The following is a 20063-nucleotide window of genomic DNA, read 5'->3' as shown; positions in this document are numbered from 1 at the left end:
TTGTTCATGATAATCGTTTATTATCCATGCTAGAATTGTATTGATAGGAAACTCAGATACATGTGTGGATACATAGACAACACCATGTCCCTAGTAAGCCTCTAGTTGACTAGCTCGTTGATCAATAGATGGTTACGGTTTCCTGACCATGGACATTGGATGTCATTGATAACGGGATCACATCATTAGGAGAATGATGTGATGGACAAGACCCAATCTTAAGCCTAGCACAAGATCATGTAGTTCGTATGCTAAAGCTTTTCTAATGTCAAGTATCATTTCCTTAGACCATGAGATTGTGCAACTCCCGGATACCGTAGGAGTGCTTTGGGTGTGCCAAACGTAACAACGTAACTGGGTGGCTATAAAGGTACACTACAGGTATCTCCGAAAGTGTCTGTTGGGTTGGCACGAATCGAGACTGGGATTTATCACTCCGTGTAAACGGAGAGGTATCTCTGGGCCCACTCGGTAGGACATCATCATAATGTGCACAATGTGATCAAGGAGTTGATCACGGGATGATGTGTTACGAAACGAGTAAAGAGACTTGCCGGTAACGAGATTGAACAAGGTATCGGGATACCGACGATCGAATCTCGGGCAAGTATCGTACCGCTAGACAAAGGGAATTGTATACGGGATTGATTAAGTCCTTGACATCGTGGTTCATCCGATGAGATCATCGTGGAACATGTGGGAACCAACATGGGTATCCAGATCCCGCTGTTGGTTATTGACCGGAGAGTCATCTCGGTCATGTCTGCATGTCTCCCGAACCCGTAGGGTCTACACACTTAAGGTTCGGTGACGCTAGGGTTATAGAGATATTAGTATGCGGTAACCCGAAAGTTGTTCGGAGTCACGGATGAGATCCCGGACATCATGAGGAGTTCCGGAATGGTCCGGACGTAAAGATTTATATATGGGAGGTCTTGTTTTGGTCGCCGGAAAAGTTTCGCGCATTATCGGTATTGTACCAGGAGTGTCGAAAGGGGTTCGGGGGTCCACCAAGGGGGTCCACCTGCCCCGGGGGGGCACATGGGCTGTAGGGGTGTGCTCCTTGGCCTATATGGGCCAAGGGCACCAGCCCCAAGAGGCCCATGCGCCAAGAGATAAGGGAAAGGAAGAGTCCTAAAGGGGGAAGGCACCTCCTAGGTGCCTTGGGGAGGATGGACTCCTCCCTGGCCGCACCCTTCCTTGGAGGAAGGGCCAAGGCTGCGCCCCCCCCCCTCTCCCTTGGCCCTATATATAGTGGGGGAAGGGAGGGCAGCCATACCTAAGCCCTGGCGCCTCCCTCTCCCTCCCATGACACATCTCCCTCCTCCCGCAGCGCTTGGCGAAGCCCTGTTGGAATCCCGCTACTTCCACCACCACGCCGTCGTGCTGCTGGATCTCCATCAACCTCTCCTCCCCCCTTGCTGGATCAAGAAGGAGGAGACGTCGCTGCTCCGTACGTGTGTTGAACGTGGAGGTGCCGTCCGTTCGGCGCTAGGATCATCGGTGATTTGGATCACGACGAGTACGACTCCATCAACCCCGTTCTCTTGAACGCTTCCGCGCGCGATCTACAAGGGTATGTAGATCCACTCCTCCCTCATTGCTAGATGACTCCATAGATTGATCTTGGTGACACGTAGGAAAATTTTGAATTATTGCTACGTTCCCCAACAGTGGCATCATGAGCTAGGTCTATTGCGTAGATTCTATGCACGAGTAGAACACAAAGTAGTTGTGGGCGTTGATTTTGTTCAATATGCTTGCCGTTACTAGTCTTATCTTGATTCGGCGGCCTTGTGGGATGAAGCGGCCCGGACCAACCTTACACGTACGCTTACGTGAGACCGGTTCCACCGACTGACATGCACTAGTTGCATAAGGTGGCTGGCGGGTGTCTGTCTCTCCCACTTTAGTCGGATCGGATTCGATGAAAAGGGTCCTTGTGAAGGGTAAATAGCAATTGTCATATCACGTTGTGGTCTTTGCGTAGGTAAGAAACGTTCTTTCTAGAAACCCATAGCAGCCACGTAAAACATGCAAACAACAATTAGAGGACGTCTAACTTGTTTTTGCAGGGTATGCTATGTGATGTGATATGGCCAAAGGATGTGATGAATGATATATGTGATGTATGAGATGATCATGTTCTTGTAATAGGAATCACGACTTGCATGTCGATGAGTATGACAACCGGCAGGAGCCATAGGAGTTGTCTTAATTTATTTATGACCTGCGTGTCAACATAAACGTCATGTAATTACTTTACTTTATTGCTAACCGTTAGCTGTAGTAGTAGAAGTAATAGTTGGCGAGGCAACTTCATGGAGACACGATGATGGAGATCATGATGATGGAGATCATGGTGTCATGCCGGTGACGATGATGATCATGGAGCCCCGAAGATGAAGATCAAAAGGAGCAATATGATATTGGCCATATCATGTCACTATTTGATTGCATGTGATGTTTATCATGTTTATACATCTTATTTGCTTAGAACGACGGTAGTAAATAAGATGATCCCTCACTAAAATTTCAAGAAGGTGTTCCCCCTAACTGTGCACCGTTGCGAAAGTTCGTCGTTTCGAAGCACCACGTGATGATCGGGTGTGATAGATTCTTACGTTCGAATACAACGGGTGTTGACGAGCCTAGCATGTACAGACATGGCCTCGGAACACATGCGAAACACTTAGGTTAACTTGAAGAGCCTAGCATGTACAGACATGGCCTTGGAACACAAGAGACCGAAAGGTCGAGCATGAGTCATATAGAAGATACAATCAACATGAAGATGTTCACCGATGTTGACTAGTCCATCTCACGTGATGATCGGACACGGCCTAGTTGACTCGGATCATGTAATCACTTAGATGACTAGAGGGATGTCTATCTGAGTGGGAGTTCATAAGATGAACTTAATTATCCTGAACATAGTCAAAAGGTCTTCACAAATTATGTCGTAGCTCGCGCTTCAGTTCTACTGTTTAGTTATGTTCCTAGAGAAAATTTAGTTGAAAGTTGATAGTAGCAATTATGCGGACTAGGTCCGTAAACTGAGAATTGTCCTCATTGCTTCATAGAAGGCTTATGTCCTTAATGCACCGCTCAGTGTGCTGAACCTCGAACGTTGTCTGTGGATGTTGCGAACATCTGACATACACATTTTGATAACTACGTGATAGTTCAGTTAAACGGTTTAGAGTTGAGGCACCGAAGACGTGTTAAAACGTCGCGAAACATATGAGATGTTTCGAGGGCTGAAATTGGGATTTCAGGCTCGTGCTCCGTACGTGTGTTGAACGCGGAGGTGCCGTCCGTTCGGCGCTAGGATCATCGGTGATTTGGATCACGACGAGTACGACTCCATCAACCCCGTTCTCTTGAACGCTTCCGCGCGCGATCTACAAGGGTATGTAGATCCACTCCTCCCTCGTTGCTAGATGACTCCATAGATTGATCTTGGTGACACGTAGGAAAATTTTGAATTATTGCTACGTTCCCCAACATCCATAAGGTTTGGCTTGCCCAGGCAACCCCTTCCGAACAAGTATACAGAGAAGGGAAGTGGTCGGCTTTAGCTGATTGTTCGGATACCAAGCTGGATGTCCAGGCATCAGCCGGACGGCCGATTACATGTCCGGACGTCTAGTTTGTGGCATGCACTGCCTTTTATTCACCTGCCCATGCATTGACTAGTGGTTGTACGTCTCCGTACCTATTCAGACGTTCGGCCAGTTACAGCAACACACTCAAACGACTATTTTTTTGGTCTCTATAAATACCCTCTACCACTCCTATAGAGGGTTGACCACTTCATCCAAAAAACCCTAGAACACACAATTGCTCCATGTCACTCTTTCTTGCATCAAAATTTGGATCCCTGAGAGATTCTTGAGGGTTCTTAAGAGTTATTCCACCAAGTGATAGATCCACTCATTCCTCTCTCTTTTTTTGACCAAAGAAAATCATGATTTGAGCAAGTCTTCAGCTTTTTCCTTCGATCTTGTTACCCCTGGAGGTTGGAGACTCCTAGGCGGTAGGAGTGCTTTGGTGAGGAATCGGTTTGTGAATCACATTCGTTGTGAAGGTTTGAAGATCATCCCAAGATCTGCCACTAGTGGTTGGGAATCACATTCGTTGTGATATCCCAAGGAGAATAGGGCAGCGCTATTCAGCCATATACTGTCGCCATGGTAAGTTGGTAACCCAATTTTACTGCCACGGCAGTCCTTCTCGCCAGCTTTGTTTCAGCAATTCTGTTAGTTAGTTTTAGGAGTACACTGTCTATGCATCATTGGCGACATTGTAGGTAGTCGAGCATGAGCTTGGATCGTGGGATGGCACGATCAATAGCCGAGCAGCGAGCATGTTGGCATGTTTCCCGTTTTCGAACAGAATAAAAGGAGGAAGAAAGAATAGAAAAGCTGCAACATTTACGCAGCACAAAATTTAGAGTCTTGCTCGATGAGGGTGACCGCTAAGACTCGATGAGGGTGACTGCTAAGACCCGGTTTTTCTGCTGCCTATTCTAACTTTGCTGTACATGGCAAGTGTTTCTAGAAATCCTTGTTAAATTCTGTTCTGGTTGGCATCTCACACTCACAGCATGGATCGTCTGCTGCCGTGCTGGAGATGTAGGGAGTTTGTGTCTACTCCCGGCGTGGGGCCCCTTTTGATGAGGAAAACTCAGTTATCCCCTTCACATACAGAAGCATGGATACAGGGGAAGAAACGATTTTGAGATGCCTTGTGTTGTGATTTTGTACAAAATATGCATGCGCGCATTGTCATTTTGAATGATTATATACGTTGATGGACACTTGGTCGGGATATCTACTCCCTTCTCCGATTGATGGACGCTTGGCCTTAATTAACCCTGTGAGATGTTCGCTTCCAGGCTCGACTAAATTGCAAAAAACCACCACATTAGGGGACGCTAAAACAGAAAACCACCACCTTTCGGTTTTTTTCAAAAAACCACCACGTTTGAGCTGACAATTTTCAAAAAACACTGATCGCACGGTTTGGCGCGTCTGAGTGAAAAACTGACCTGTTGGGCCCAATGTCAGGCGCCACGTGGACAGGGGGAGATGGCGCCCATCACGCGCGCCGTTAGACGGCGTCGCACTGACCTAACGAGCCGGCCCGACCCAGCCTGACCCGTTCGTTCCCCTCTCTCTCGGCCGCCTTCTTCTCTGTCTGCGACGCATTCTCCACCGCCTCCGCCGTCCATTTGTCGCCGCCGGCCGCCGCAGCGATGGTGTCCTGGAAGGACGGCGAAACTAGCAGCGAAGATTCTGTGTCCCCCCTCTTCAACTCTCACGCGGACGAGACCTACGTGAGTATCATTTCTCTTTGACTTAGGGTTAAGGTTTTCTTCGATTTGAGCTTAGTTTTAACGGATTTGAGTTGGGATTTGAGCACTGTTGCAACATTGTAGATCCCACAGACCATTGTTGACCCGGAGTGGTGCGGTATTGTTGCCGGAGGACCAATGTGCTGTCACAACCTTCCTATTCATAGGGCTATTGTGTTCCAAGGAATCAACACTGGCCGTAGGTTTTATGGATGCGGTAATCAGGTTAGTGGCAGGCCCTCTCTTGTACATGTACATTATACAAATCCTTTTTTGATGCTCAGTGAACTGAATATAGGTTGATATGTCTATGAACTGAATATTGTTCTGTACTTAGTTTACTGAAGATGTTGTTTTATCAACTGTTTTGAGGGGAAAAGGTGTCAAGTTTAATCAATGCTTAACTGAATGTGTCTGGTTTTAAATGACCTCAATTAACTAAATATATGTAGCTATTAACTGAATGTATGTAGCTGTTTAACTGAATATATGTAGCTGTTAACTGAATATGGTGTTAACTGACTTCTCTGAATGTGGTTGTTAACTCTGGTTTTGTCTGAATTATTATAGGAAGGTGACAATTGTGGTCTGGTTCAATGGATTGACCCAGAATGGCCAGAACCCATGAAAAATGCACTTCGCAAACTTTGGGATATGTATGAGCAGAGTAGCAAACAGAATGATGCTAAAGAAAAGCTCATACTCAAGCTAGGAGAAGAGAAGAAGCTAATCCAAGAGAAGCACCACAACCACATCAAAGAAACAAGCAATTTTTTTGCTACAATTCACAAGAATGTGATGAGAGAGAATTATCAGAAGATTATGCAGGATGGTGATGTAGAGAGTGATGTAGTTCAAGCCCAGGAAGAGAAGGCTAAACTTGAGAAAGACAATATTGAGCTTAGGACGGCACTGCAAGTGATTAAGCAGAGCAATGATGAACTTGTTAGGAATTGGAAGCAACATGTAGCAGATGGAGGTGTTCAACAGATTGAACAGATGAAGAAGGATAAGCAGAAGTTAGAGTATATCATAGCTGATTTGCTTAAGGATCGGGAGGCAAACAAGATGAAGATGAGGAAAATCAAAGAAATATGTGATGAGTGAGTAATTTGTTGGCATAATGTATGAGGGCAACAAGGTTGAACTAAGTTTGGTTGGTTGTATTGTGTTGAACTATGTTGTTTCTATTGAACTAAGTACTCTATTTTCAGTAATGGAGTTAATCTAAATCTTATTAGTATGTTGTTTAGTTGTAATGGATTATGATGTAAGATGTGAACACTAAGTTGTTTGTTGGATGTGATCAGTCTGGTCTAGTTTGATCTTGTTGATGGAATTTTATTTATAAATTATTGTTGTGATGGAATGAAATGATTGACGGTTCTCGAGGGTTGTCGAGAGGATAGGTTTAGCCTAAAAAGGTTGGTGCCTTTCGTCGACGGTTGTCAAGAGGATAGGTTTAGCCCAAAAAGGTTGATGCATTTCGTCGACGGTTGTCGAGAGGATAGGGTTATCCTAAAAAGGTTGGTGCCTTTCGTCGACGGTTGTCGAGAGGATAGGGTTAGCCTAAAAAGGTTGATGCATTTCGTCGACGGTTGTCGAGAGGATAGGGTTAGCCTAAAAAGGTTGATGCATTTCGTCGATGGTTGTCGAGAGGATAGGGTTAGCCTAAAAAGGTTGATGCATTTCGTCGACGGTTGTCGAGAGGATAGGGTTAGCCTAAAAAGGTCGGTGCCTTTCGTCGACGGTTGTCGAGAGGATAGGGTTAGCCTAAAAAGGTTGATGCATTTCGTCGACGGTTGTCGAGAGGATAGGGTTAGCCCAAAAAGGAACCAACCACTTTGTGAAGTGCATAATCGTTAGAAGAGCATAATCATTAAAAGAACATAATCATTAGAAGAGCATAATCATCATAGCAACATCATTAAAAGAGCATAATCATCACAACAACAAGGAGTACTCCAACAACAAGTTTTGCCCAAAATACCATGGCTTGCCAACGTGACAGCAAGATATCAATAAGAGCAAGTTAAACATGTCCAGTCTACCATAGCTTGCCAACATGACAGCAAGATATCAATAAGAGCAAGTTAAACATGTCCAGTCTACCATAGCTTGCCAACATGACATCAAGATATCAAGTCTACCATAGCTTACCACAACACAAGTTTTGCCCAAAATACAGAACATACCATGATTAACTTGCTACCACAGCACAAGTTTTGCCCAGAATACAGAACATATCAAGCCTAACTAATTGCCACTAGCATAGAAGTAGTCTCTGAACTTGCTTGGCTTCTTCCTGAGCCTTGTAGAACCAGATGCACCAGCAGCAGCAGGCCTTGGAGGAGCAAATGAAGAAGAACCAGCTCTTCTTGGAGCAGTAGAGGCAGCATCAGTTCTTGGAGCAGATGAGGAAGCAGCAGTTGTTTGAGCAGATGAGGATGCACCAGCTCTGGGACCTGCAGCAGTTCTAGGAGCAGCATTAGCAGTTCTTGGAGCTGCAGCAGTAGTTCTAGGAGCACCAGAAGCAGTTCTTGGAGCTGCACCAGCAGTTCTTGGAGCTGCAGCAGTAGTTCTAGGAGCACCAGAAGCAGTTCTTGGAGCTGCACCAGCAGTTCTTGCAGCTGCAGCAGCAGTTCTAGGAGCACCAGAAGCAGTTCTAGGAGCACCAGAAGCTGCAGTAGTTGCTCTTGCACCAGATGGAGGGGTTGTTCTTGCTTCCTAAAACATGTCAAGTATTTGCATTATTTTTTCAGTACAATATTATATACAGAACTAAACATGGCAAGCACAACAATTAATTATTATACCTTGTGCTTGTTCTTCCTAGAAGCAAGGGGTGGCTTCAATTGATCACCACAGTTTGTGTATCTATGCCCTTGCTTCCCACAGTTGCTACAGGTGATGGTTCCAACTCTTGAACTGTCCTTGGGTTTTGGCACTTCAAATTGACCCTTTCTTCTTTTAGTCTGATTTCTGCCCTTCTTCTTGTGGAACACAGGGGGGTCTATGTCTCTAGTGTCTGTCCTTGTCCATAGGTCAGGTCCAGGAACTGGGTAGATCATTGGCTTGTAAGCTTCTAGGTACATAGATTTCTTGAAGAACTCATGGACAAAATCTTCTAGTTGTTGTTTTGATTTATAGATTGCACAGACAACATGGTTACATGGTACACCTCGCATGTCCCATTTTCTGCAACCACATGTCCAATTCTTCAAGTTGACAACATATGATTTCTCACCACTATTCACCTGATATAGATTAGGCCCTGGCATCATAGCTTTGCAATTCCTAGCCCATTCCTTTGACTCCTCTAGCATCTCCATATATGTTGGGGTAATTGTCCATCTTGCTGATTCCCCCCCTGTTCTTTTTTCATTGAACTTCACCATTAATTTGGACCTAGCCCCTTCAACCATAGTTTTAATAGGTTTGTCCCTAATGTCCAAGATCATTCTATTGAACACCTCACTTATGTTGTTCACTACTAAATCAGTTTTACATGTGGTATCCATAGAATATCTAGCCCATGTTTCTACAGGTATTTTCTTAAGCCAGAGCCAAGCATCCTCACTTTCCTTTCTTATTTCTTCCATTGCCTCATCAAACCCAAACTTTGTGTAAGAATAAGCTGCTGCATCCATATACTGCTTAAGCCCTTCTCCTCTAAATCCAACACTTTGGAAATTTGCATATATATGCCTTAAACAGTATCTTTGAGGACAATTAGGAAAAACTTGGTCAATGGCATTTAGCAGACCCTGGTTACATATATGATACATCATTTAGCAGTTCTAGGAGCAGCAGAAGTTCTATGTTGTGCAACACACTTAATGAAGTAAGGAAATTAAATTAGACAAACAGTTTACAACATTACATACCTTCTGCCTATCTGAAATTATTGTGTACTTTCCAAATTGTCCTTCTTCTCCACCAAGAACTATCTTCAATTGTGTTAAAAACCAACACCAAGTTGGAGTGTCCTCCTTCTCAACAACTCCAAAGGAAAGAGGGTATATATTGTTGTTTCCATCTCTACCAGTTGCAGCTAAGATCTGTTGCCCTGTGTTTAGTTTCACAAAACACCCATCTAGACCTGAAATAGGTACAACATAAGAGATGCAACAATGTATAGGTCAATAACAAATTGCTATAGAGACAAACATACCAATGAAAGGTCTACATCCTCTAAGAAAACCCTCTCTTTGTGCTGCAAGACAGATGAACAGCCTATGAAATCTGGGATTTTTGCTTGGATGCTATCTCACAACTCTAGTAGTTACAATGCATCTGCTCCCAGGGTTTGTGTCCAACACAGCTTGAAGATAGTCTCTAATCCTAGTGTGCTGTGCTTCCTGATCACCCTGAACAACACTAAGAGCTTGCTGCCTTGCCCTGTATGCCATCATCTTACCAACCTCCACACCATACTTCTCCTTTGTCTTGTTAATGAGTGTTTGAATTCCTGCTTTAGGATCTGTCCTGAAGCATTCTTCAACTGCTTTGGCCACAAACCTAGTAGGAACCTTGCAATTCTCACCACTTGGAGCACATGTATGCTCTAATTGTAGCTTCCTAATACAAAATCTTTTCTCTTGCCCAACTACAGATGCAACCATGTGAAAGGGGCAACCTTTGTCCACACAATCAACTATGATCCTATCTTTGTTGTTCCTGTGGTAATGTAAGTTCCTTCTTTGTGTCACATGCAAGTTAACCAATGCTCTTCTGAACTGGTAAACATCAATAAAACACATGTGCCGGCAAATTTGTTCCTGTGGCATAAGCCTATTTTTATCATACCATATCCTGGCTTTATTTTTTGCCCTAGACTTTCTCCCAGATGAGGAACAATACAACACTACTTCATCAGAATCATTTTGAAGTTCATCATCTATATCTTCATCAGATAAGGGAATGTAGTCTGCCTCAAGTTTGGCCTGGGAACTGCAGTGTGATCTACTTGTTGGACCTCTTCTAACAGGTAATTTCTCAACTGGTGCTGCTTCAACAAACCCCTCTTCTTCATCCTCCTCCTCAGCCTCACAAAACAGATCTTCTGGCTCTGAATCACCTTCATAAACCCTCTTCCTCTTGAGATCTTTTATTTTCTGCTGCAAATCTGCATCATCCTGCTCCTCTTCATCTATCTCCTCTTCAGAGCTATCCACATCATTCTCCTCTGTCTCCATCAACTCATCCTCTTCCATTCTTTCTTCTCCTTGTAGTACTAGACTGTCATCAGCAAACTCATTAAGAAAATCATCTAACTCTTTGACACCAGCTATGTCCTTCCCCTTTTTAACAATGCAACTCTGCTGAGTGAAGAGATATTCTCCATAAGAGTCCTCTGTATGAGCACTAACAACTGGAGCACACATATCTGATGTATGTTCAGTGGTCTGACTTTGGTAGAGCACACCTGCATCATCTATATTGTACACCTTTGGACAACCAATCTCAGAAATTGGAATCTTCTTTTCACATCCATCTCCAACGTTGATCTGGCACTTTGCCATCTCTGAGTCTCTTCCTTTCATTACTGTGATAGTAACACACCTCTTCTCCTCATACAATATCAACATTTCTTCTACATCTTCCTCAGATTGGATTAGCTGCATGCCTGCCATTCCTACACCTTCTTGCTTCACATAGTACATTGAATCCTTTTGATCATAGCCCTCTATCCCAATAATAGCTAACATGTTGATATATGTGATATCTGATTCACATAATGTCCTTTCCAGATTGTCACGGCCTTGGAAATGAAACCTCATATCCCATGGTTCATCATCATCCAAACTACAAGTTCAGTTAGCATTACATTCAGTTAAGACCATTCAGTTTTAACAGTAAATTCAGATAACACTAAATTCAGTTAACAGTCAATTCAGATAACAGTAAATTCAGTTAACAGTCAATTCAGTTAACCACAATTAAGCTCATATTCAGTTAACAGTAAAAATCTGATTTATGTTAAAACTCAGCTAAGTTAAAACTAAATTAAAACTAAGTTAACAGTGAAATTCAGTAAATTCAGTTATCCACAGTTCAGTAAATCCAGTAAAAATCTGCTTTAAGTTAAAACTGAGCTAAGTTAAAACTAAATTCAGTTATCCATAAATTAAGCTAAGTTAAAACTAACTGAGCTAAGTTAAGTTTAAACTAAACTAAATTCAGTTATCCACAATTAAGTTAAAACTGAGCTATGTAAACATAACTGAGCTAAGTTAAAACTAAATTCAGTTATTCACTTAACAGTACATTCACTTCATCAAAATTATTCTGTTCAACTGTTGAAAATGAGATTCAAACCCTAATTCCTAAATTGAGATTCATACATATGAAAGAGTCTAGCTACACTAGCAAAATCACTCAAAGTGTTCAACTACAGTAGCATAATCACTCAAATTGTTCAATTACACTGGCATAATCAAAAAGAGAATTTTGGAAACACTCACTCCACGCCGCCGAGGCCGGATGTGAAGCGGTGGCTCCGCCCTGGATTGGCCTTCCAGACCTGGGCCAGTTTGGCGGCCGCACGTGCCTCAATGTCGTCAGATTTGAAGATGTTGCAATCCTCGCCGCGCTCATCTCCGCTGACGCCGGCGGATCGAGAGGCGCCAAACGTACCAAGGAACACCGTCGGAGAGCGAGGAAGGACGGGGCGGCCACCAGCATCGGCGATGGAGAGGTCGCGGTCGTCCCTACCGTCACCGGATGCGCCTCCGTCGTCAACGCCGATGCCGTTGTCAACGCCACCGCCGTTGTCAACGCCGCCGCCGCCACCGCCGGTCGCCATGCGGGAAGTGACCTAGGACGACTAGATGCGATCTGGGCGAAATGGCTAGGTCGGGCCAGCTCATTAGGTCAGTGCGACGCCGTCTAACGGCGCGCGTGACGGGTGCCGTCTCCCCCTGTCCACGTGGCGCCTGACATTGGGCCCAACAGGCCAGTTTTTCAATCAGACACGCCAAACCGTGCGATCGGTGTTTTTTGACAACTGTCAGCTCAAACGTGGTGGTTTTTTGAAAAAAAAAACCGAAAGGTAGTGGTTTTCTGTTTTAGCGTCCCCTAATGTGGTGGTTTTTTGCAATTTACTCTCCAGGCTCCGATGTCACACTGGACGTTGATGCTGGCCTTTTGTTCTGTTCATGTTGTACATACCTGTAGGCTGTAGCTGAGCTGGCCTAGATTATCTTGAGCTCAAATGCGATGGGTAACGATGGAGAGCAGGTGCGGTGACCCGCGGGGTAGGTTGGCGTACAACTTAGTACTATTCTAGACGGAAAACCGAACACTTCCACCGCCGTCGAACTTTCTTCGTAGACTTCTTATCATCAGGCCCAACTTACGTGGAAGCACAGGCAGATACAGGTTTGTTAATACTCACTGCAACTCTTAGTTTCGTTTAGTCCCACCTCGCCGGCACACGCCATGGAGTTGGCCTAAGAAGCCATAAAAGGAAAGGGAGGGCAAAGTTTTAAATCATACCTTTCTCGATCTTTTGGCTAAGATCAAGTGTAGTATCTATTCTTATCAGTTTAATATCTGATATGTGGGCCAAATGCCCACAACGATATTAAATTTATTTTTTACAGGGAAGGGTCCACCACAATAGTTTGCTATTAGGGCCTTCAAGTGTCGTCCGGGCGTTGCACTACAGCCCAGACCCGGCACACCCCAACCAAATCAAACCCAAGAATTCCCCTTTGCTGGAAAAATAATTTGCTTGAAACAGTGCGTCCAGCCTGAGATCAAAGGCAATGCAGCACAGTAAATGGCTTAGTGAGTACCATAGAAGATGCATTCTATGCTAATGGTGAGGACATGTTTGGCAGTTTTGTATGTCAATCAGAGCGAGCAGTTCACACAAGTTGGTACTCTGCCGGCACTGGCGATAGCTCTCCGCAGTAGTCGGCCATGCGCGCCTCTTCCGTGGCGCCCATCAGGTCCTGCACCACCTCCGCCATCGCGGGCCGGAACTCGGCCTCCTGCTGCACATAGGCAAACTCCATTACGACAACGCAGCAGCCCGAGCAAACGAGAAACCAGAGACGGTCGAGCTTCAGTTACCTGCACGCATCTGCTGATGATGTCCGCGAACCGTGACAGGGACCTGACCGGCACCGGCGTGCCCCGGAGGCGTGGGTCGGCCATCCTGCGCAGAGCGCTCAGGTCATGCAGCCGCGCGCCAGCCCATGGCACCAGCAGCCTCTCCCCTCGCGGCCGCACATTGTCGTAGGGCCTGCGCCCCGTCAGGAGCTGCAGCATCACCACACCGAAGCAGTACACGTCGCGGCCTGTGGCCGCCTCCGTCGTTGCCGCTTCTTCCGGCGGGCTGACGTAGCTCAGTGTGTCGTCATGCCAGTCCGTAGTAGCTCCTGACGCTGACGGTGGCACGAACGGGGCGAGGCCGCACCCGGACACGCGCACCCGCGCCTCGCCATCGACAAGGACATGCTCCGGCCTGAAATGTCCGTGGACAACGGCCACATGTCCCTCCTGGCCGCCGCCGCCGTCATGGAGGTACTCGAGAGCCTTGGCGGCCTCGAGGGCCACGGCGATCCGAGCTTCCCACAGGAACTTGTTGCCGGGATCAGCAGCGTGGCTGCTGCCGCGGTGGATCATGTCGTCCAATGTGTGTTCGCTAAAATGTTTGTACACGAGCAGCCTCTGTCCGTGCTCCATGCAGCAACCCACAAGCTCTTCTATGTTGGGGTGTCGAAGCTCGGCGACGGTCCGAACATTCTCCAAAAACTCGTCAGCCGCCATTTTCGTAGCCGTGTCGCGAAGCTTCAGCACCGCATACTAGAAGAAATGTGATCATGGGAAGATGATGTCAATAACACCACAAAGTTTCCAACAGGAAAAAGGGATAGTACTCTAGTACTATAAAGAAACTCAATATGACACAATTAGGAATGGAGGTTCTACATACAGTTCAATTTACCTTGCATTCTGGGCGCTCTGCTAGATAGATTTTGCCGAACCGAGTTTCTCGCAGAAAATTCTCATCGCTGAAGCTGTTGGTGCACTGTTGCAGAGATGCAACAGTGAAGAACTTGAAGGAAACCGTCAAGGGTTTGCCTTCTTCTGACCCGCACTGAACATTCTTATCTGAAACAATGCTTGACATGCTGTAGTTCTTGAGAGGTGTCTGTGCCGATAAACCCGCCACCTTTGTGCAATCTCCCAGAGTGCTCCCCACAATGTCATTTGCAGCAACTTCAATGATCAAATCAACAATGGGAATTGATATCAGAACGTGTAGGTTCTTAATTTTTCATGATAAAATTTCAGCATTGTTTTTCATGTACCTGTACCGTGTTGTTTGTCAGGGTAGGCAGGTGCACCTAGCTTAGGAGGCTTCCTTGTCCAGATTGCCACGCACCTCACAATTGCCCTCAGGTGCCCTTCCCAAGTGGACATCTCCTGCCGCCGTCTCGAGGTTGCGAACATGGTCATAACGACAGCAATGGTTAATAAACTGGCAGCAAGAATGCTGAATCCGGCAGCCTTTGCCGGAGAAACCTTGTTGGCGTGCCTCTGAAGACCACCGCCATGTGTAGTGTCCTGTGGAGTAACTGCGGGAATTACAGTAATGTGAGGATGCGCAGCTGGAGAAGGAGACGACATTGCCGGAGTCGGAGAGGAACCGGGGATCGGAAGGGTGAAATGGTTGCCGTTTCTTCTGCAGAAAATTCAGGCAAAAATATTGATTTATTAGGCAGCCAGTAGTTAGCCAAGCTCTTTTGGCTCTTGAATCTCGATAAAAGAGGATGGAGTTCTTACAGAAATTTTGGGATGCTGAGCATCTTCTTTGGGATGGATCCTGCAAATTGATTGTTCTCCACGTTCCTGTAAACGTTCACAGAATCAAGATTCAGGAATGGGCATGCGAGAAATGCAGTCAGACCTTTGTTTCATGGAAATGTTTTTTCCCTCCCAACAACACGCAGGATTTTGCACGTTATCTCGTCAAGGAGTAGTGTGACCATCGTTTCACAGTACTCCCTCCGTCCGAAAATACTTGTCATCAAAATAGATAAAAAGAGATGTATCTAGAACTAAAATACATCTAGATACATCCCCTTTTATCCATTTTGATGACAAGTAGATACATCTCTTTTTATCTATTTTGATGACAAGTATTTCCGGACGGAGGGAGTATGAGCTAAGGAGGTATCTGTGTAAATTGGTAAAGTAATTACAGGTCTTTCAGTGGAAGATCACGCAGCACATCGAGTGTCCCGGTTAGCCTGTTGTTGTGCACATGCCTGCAGCACATTGCAAATTCAGAAAAACAATGCATTTAACCACAAACTACCAGGAAGAGAGTATCCCTGCATAGTACTAATTAGGAAGCATAATACTCAGCTACCCACAGTGCCGAAAGGGATTTGAGCATTGCCATTGACTGCGGCAGCTCACCGGCGAGGTTGTTTGATGACAGGTCCCTGCATGAACATAAACCAAAAACAATGTCAATAAATAAACTGAAGTGGTAGTAGACAGAAAGTAGAACTGAAATATGATGTAAATTCACAAACAATCTTGTAATAGCAGTGAGCTCTCCGAGTGCCTCGCTCAGCTTCCCTTCTAGACCCACGCCTTTGAGTACTCTGTCAGGTTCAATAAAAAGCTTTTCTGTGAATTGGATAATGCATGAAGCTCGGCATGGTACCAGAGATTCTGAAAGAACAGCTAACATTTCGGTTATGTTGGGGCCGAGGCACTGCACCCCTTGCCATGCCTCCTCGCAAGGGTCTCCTCCCGAAGCAGCCCAACCACGAAGGTCCGGCGAGCCCAGTGACGCGTACAGCTCGTTCACAGCATCAACTGCACCAGCAAAATAAGAGGGAAAATGGACTTAGCATACATGCATTGCACTGCAAGACTAAGAAAAGTTTTTCAGATTCTTCTCACCGTCTTGCTGGTTGGTGTAGGAAGGGGCGAAGAACGGCATGGGGAACGGAAACACCAGCGAATGCGAATGCTCGAGCAAGCAGAAGGCGAGCCATAGGAGCATCCACATCTGCACTCTTCCTTGCATTGGCTCCATGGATGGATCTTGATTCAAGGTGCAACACTGGCGGCAACGACAAGCAAGATGATAACTAGCAGCCACAGAGCCAGGCAAGCATATATACATAAAAGAGTGGCTGTGTGATGGATTTTCTTAAGCACCAGCATGCAGTATAGTATTATATGATGAGTTTCTGGTCACCTACCTGTTGACTCATTCGGTGGTTGGCAACTTGTGTCAATGGGTCACTCCTTTTCTTGCGTTTCTTCAGACATGCTCTGCAAGTTATCCCTTGCAAACAAAATCAGACAAGCATGATTGGGGAGAAGTTTTAGTGCTGCCCAGACTTGCAGAAAATTGTTCTCGATCAAAAAACATGCCCAGCTGGAAAAGAGGTGGAGTATTTGCAGTAAATAAACATGATAGCAACCATTAAAAAGCATGTACGGCGAAAACACAAACACAATGAGCATATGTGTGAGATCAACAAGGAAAAGTAGGGTGTCTCGCTTACAAGATGAGGATAACTGAATGTTATAGGATGAAGCATGAAGCATGTTTTTTCTTTTTTCCAGAAGCCTCAAAAGTCAAAATGTGACTTGAACATGACAAGATCAATGTTGCTTTCCTGACTCTAAAAAGGCACCCAACAAAACACTAACTCGGACACTGAAAACAGCATGGGCAACAATAACCTGTAACAAATCATCAGATGCTTAAAAGCAAGATGATGCATGAGCATGCTGAGCAGAGCACTGAACAAGGATAAACAGACAATGTCATGCTTCCAGTACAAAAGTACAGTACAACACTCATTACAGATAGAGTTCAACAAATTCAGCTTGTTTACAACATGTCTTTGCTTAAAAAAGTCTAATACAACCATAGAAAATACATGATGGCTAATTCTTAATGAATAATACCAAGGCTTGAGTGCTATATCCAGTGAGCATATTTCTCAGCACCATCATGCCCATCCTCCATTTCATCAAAGGCATCAGATACATGGCCCAAGTACAAGAACCCCAAAAGCAAAGCGAGTTGATCCCTGCAGATATATTCAATTAAAACTGATAACACGCAAGTCATCTAAATGCAACAGAAATATGCTTCCATAGTTTCACAGTAATGTCTTTCATGCGAAACTCAAAAAACAGTACAGTTTCAAACTAAATGTACATAAGCTGCTCGTTCATGCTTTCAAATGTTCCATAGCCATCAAATATTCTTATTTCAGTTAGGAAGCAGTATACAACAATAGTAGCAGGAACTTAAGATGTGAATGGTAAATTAAAGCCTTTCCAAAAATGTGAATGGCCCTCAAACATTAACTGATGAGCATAATATGCAAATTTGGTGGGATAGAGATACCTTTCCTGCTATGTAATGAATTTGTTTTCTTTAACTGGCAGGTTGCCTGACAACTATTGAACAGGACATAAATAAATCATGACCACCTTTAATGGCTAGATATGTTCTCAAAATAGCATGAAACAATAACTCTCAGCATGCACAATTAGGACAGCAAAGCACGCCAAAAAATTAAAATACATGGTTAAAGGGGGAAGTTTCCCTCCCTTAACTATATGTTGTTTTTGTCTAATAGAAATCGACGAGGGAGCTCGTTGTCTCAAAAGAAAAACTGTATGTTGTTTAGGCAGAAGTGAGGCACCATGCGGAGGCCACGCCTCGAGCACGGAGGGGTGAGCTTATTGGCATGTGCTCTAACCAACCGGCCACTGCTCTGTTCTTAAAACTAGACCAACTGGGATTAGCCCTGTGGCATTTTAATTAAGAAGAAACAACCCAGTCACACCTTGCGCAGCCCGGGGCTCGAACGCGGGTGGCAGGCTGGGCACGCAGCCGGACACGCGCCACTAGCCAACTGGCCAACACACAGTTCCCAAAGCACGCCAAATATAAACAAAATAAACTTACCACTTCATCATATACTCGGTTTTGACAACGACCGGGGGAAGCCAAAGTAGCAGTGAACATCTTCTTTATGGAAGAATTGCCTCCTCCTCCTACAAACCTTAGTAAGTTCAGAAGTCTTGACATCCAATGCAAAATAATCTACATTCCACTCAGTCGTCAACAAGCTCATAGGGTCGCCTTCAACAATGTCCAGCTGATCTTCTGTAGTGGCTCCAAGGAATAAGAATCCCTCAGCTGCACCCACAGTGAAATAGTCATACTTGCCGGGCAACGGTATAATATTCTCCAGCTGCCATTCCTTGGAAGACTGGCCATTATTTTGCTGACTGGTATGATAGAGATGAAAAGAGCCATTTGGAGTGTGATCACCAACAAGAGAAAACATCTCAAGGGCTCCTTCTCTACCCACAACAATGCGAGGCAGACTTCTACTCTGGCCAGGCCGGCATCGGGATGGCACATAGATGTCCAGAACGTCTTCGTGCTGGCCAGGCAGACATCTGAGGTTTATATGGTAGCCAGTACGATCATCGACAGTGCAAAACTCCATTTTCCTTGTGTCCAACACAAGCAGCTTGTCGTTAAAAGTCGATGCCGAGTAGTAGGAGCCGCGCGCGCAGTCAAAACAGGACGCGCCACGGTATTCGCAACCTCTGAAGTGTTGCCACATCTGGCTACCCAAAGAGCTCCAGCTGATAGTTGCGGCTATGCACCATTCTCCTGTGACGGAAGAGAATAGAAATGCAACCAGCTTGGTATTATAGTTAGCCAAGCATATCACCTTGAACAATGTCTCATCCTCACCCTCGGCAACGGGCATGAGTAAGTACTTGGTTCGTACAGTGCCTTTCTCCTGGAGTGCCAGGTTCCACGGAACGGGTGGGAGCTGCGCGTAGCGGCGAAACAATGGATCGCAGACGGCAAGGTGTCTGAAGGCCTCCCAAATTTGTCCGTCTTCGAGAAGGACACGGCCATCACGGGCGTCGCACGGGACCCACACGTGCCCCTCGCCGTGTTTGGGGACGAAGGAGTAGGTGAAATCGGCTGCGTCGGCGAGGGCACGGGCGAGCGGGGCGGAGGGGTGGGGCGCCTGGGCGGGGTGGAAGCCACAGCCAACTTCGTCATCCACGAACCCCAGGAGCGGCGGCGGGTGGCGTTTGCGGTAGCTGCGGAGGAAGGAGCGCTCGGTGATGATGCGGCGGAAGGAGGCGCGCGCGGTGCAGGCGCGCGCGAGCTCCGCCGGGGTGGGCAGGCGGAGGAAAATCTCCTCCAGGAGCTCGTCGCGGAGGTCCGTGAGCACCGACTGAGTTCGGCGTCCGGCGACCGGCGCCGCCGTCGAGGCCATGGCGGGCAGCGAATCGGCCGCCGCCGCGGTCAGAGTTGCAGCTCAGGGGACGGAGTAGTGTGCGGTGCGTGGTTAGGGTTTTCGTCGGAGATAGCAGGGCCGCCGCAGTTTTTGGGGAATGGGACGGCCGATCCAGAAAAAAAAAAGAACCGAACGAATTTCCGGGTCTATCCGGGCGGGAGGGCGTGTGCCTCGTTTGGTTCAACGTTTTGGGAGTATTTTTTCGCCTTAAAAAGGAGTATTATTTTCCAAAAGAAAGGCCGAAGGAAAATTACCACGTGAGGAGAGGAAAAATTCGGTGCGTGCTGTTTTTTTTCCGTTCTATCGAACGGCCTCTCAGCGATCTTCTCCGCTTCCTTCTGCCAGGAGTTCACCCATATCACCTT

The 20063-nt window shown here is 45.9% G+C and overlaps 1 protein-coding gene and 1 non-coding gene across 5 annotated transcripts; one reads left to right on the top strand and one right to left on the bottom strand.

The window, feature by feature from the left end:
- Positions 1–12838: 12838 nt before the first annotated feature.
- LOC125514432 (protein STRUBBELIG-RECEPTOR FAMILY 3-like) lies at positions 12839–19857 on the bottom strand. Of its 4 annotated transcripts, XM_048679759.1 has the most exons (11): positions 18333–19857; positions 16600–17442; positions 16295–16457; positions 16078–16207; positions 15754–15990; positions 15580–15645; positions 15161–15226; positions 14686–15059; positions 14319–14593; positions 13442–14176; positions 12839–13362 (listed from the first exon to the last, which is right to left on the bottom strand). In XM_048679759.1, exons 2-11 carry the CDS (start codon positions 16609–16611, stop codon positions 13234–13236), a joined length of 2187 nt encoding a protein of 728 aa, XP_048535716.1. In that variant the 5' UTR covers positions 16612–17442; positions 18333–19857; the 3' UTR covers positions 12839–13233. The 4 variants fall into 4 exon arrangements, with proteins under 4 accessions (XP_048535716.1, XP_048535714.1, XP_048535713.1 ...); XM_048679760.1 differs by lacking the exons at positions 16600–17442; positions 18333–19857 and having other exon boundaries at positions 12841–13362; positions 15754–15825; positions 15919–15990; positions 16295–16546; XM_048679757.1 differs by lacking the exons at positions 16600–17442; positions 18333–19857 and having other exon boundaries at positions 12839–13359; positions 16295–16549.
- On the top strand, positions 12856–13052 carry LOC125517843. Its single transcript, XR_007287843.1, has one exon. It is a non-coding gene; the product is annotated as a U2 spliceosomal RNA (small nuclear RNA).
- Positions 19858–20063: the final 206 nt, after the last annotated feature.

Source organism: Triticum urartu, chromosome 6 (genome assembly GCF_003073215.2).
Source record: "Triticum urartu cultivar G1812 chromosome 6, Tu2.1, whole genome shotgun sequence".
NCBI lineage: Eukaryota > Viridiplantae > Streptophyta > Magnoliopsida > Poales > Poaceae > Triticum > Triticum urartu.
The sequence above is the reverse complement of the archived record's forward strand: the minus strand, read 5'-3'. Positions and strand labels throughout refer to the sequence as shown.

Bases quoted from the DNA above. Each gene is read 5' to 3' on its own strand.
- LOC125514432 (XM_048679756.1), bottom strand. From the start codon at position 16,520: ATGTATATATGCTTGCCTGGCTCTGTGGCTGCTAGTTATCATCTTGCT. The intron at 15,227-15,579 runs GTAATTACTTTA...GAACGTTTACAG, and splicing joins GATCTTCCACTGAAAGACCT to GAACGTGGAGAACAATCAAT. The intron at 14,177-14,318 runs GTAAATTGAACT...CATTTCTTCTAG, and splicing joins CAGAGCGCCCAGAATGCAAG to TATGCGGTGCTGAAGCTTCG.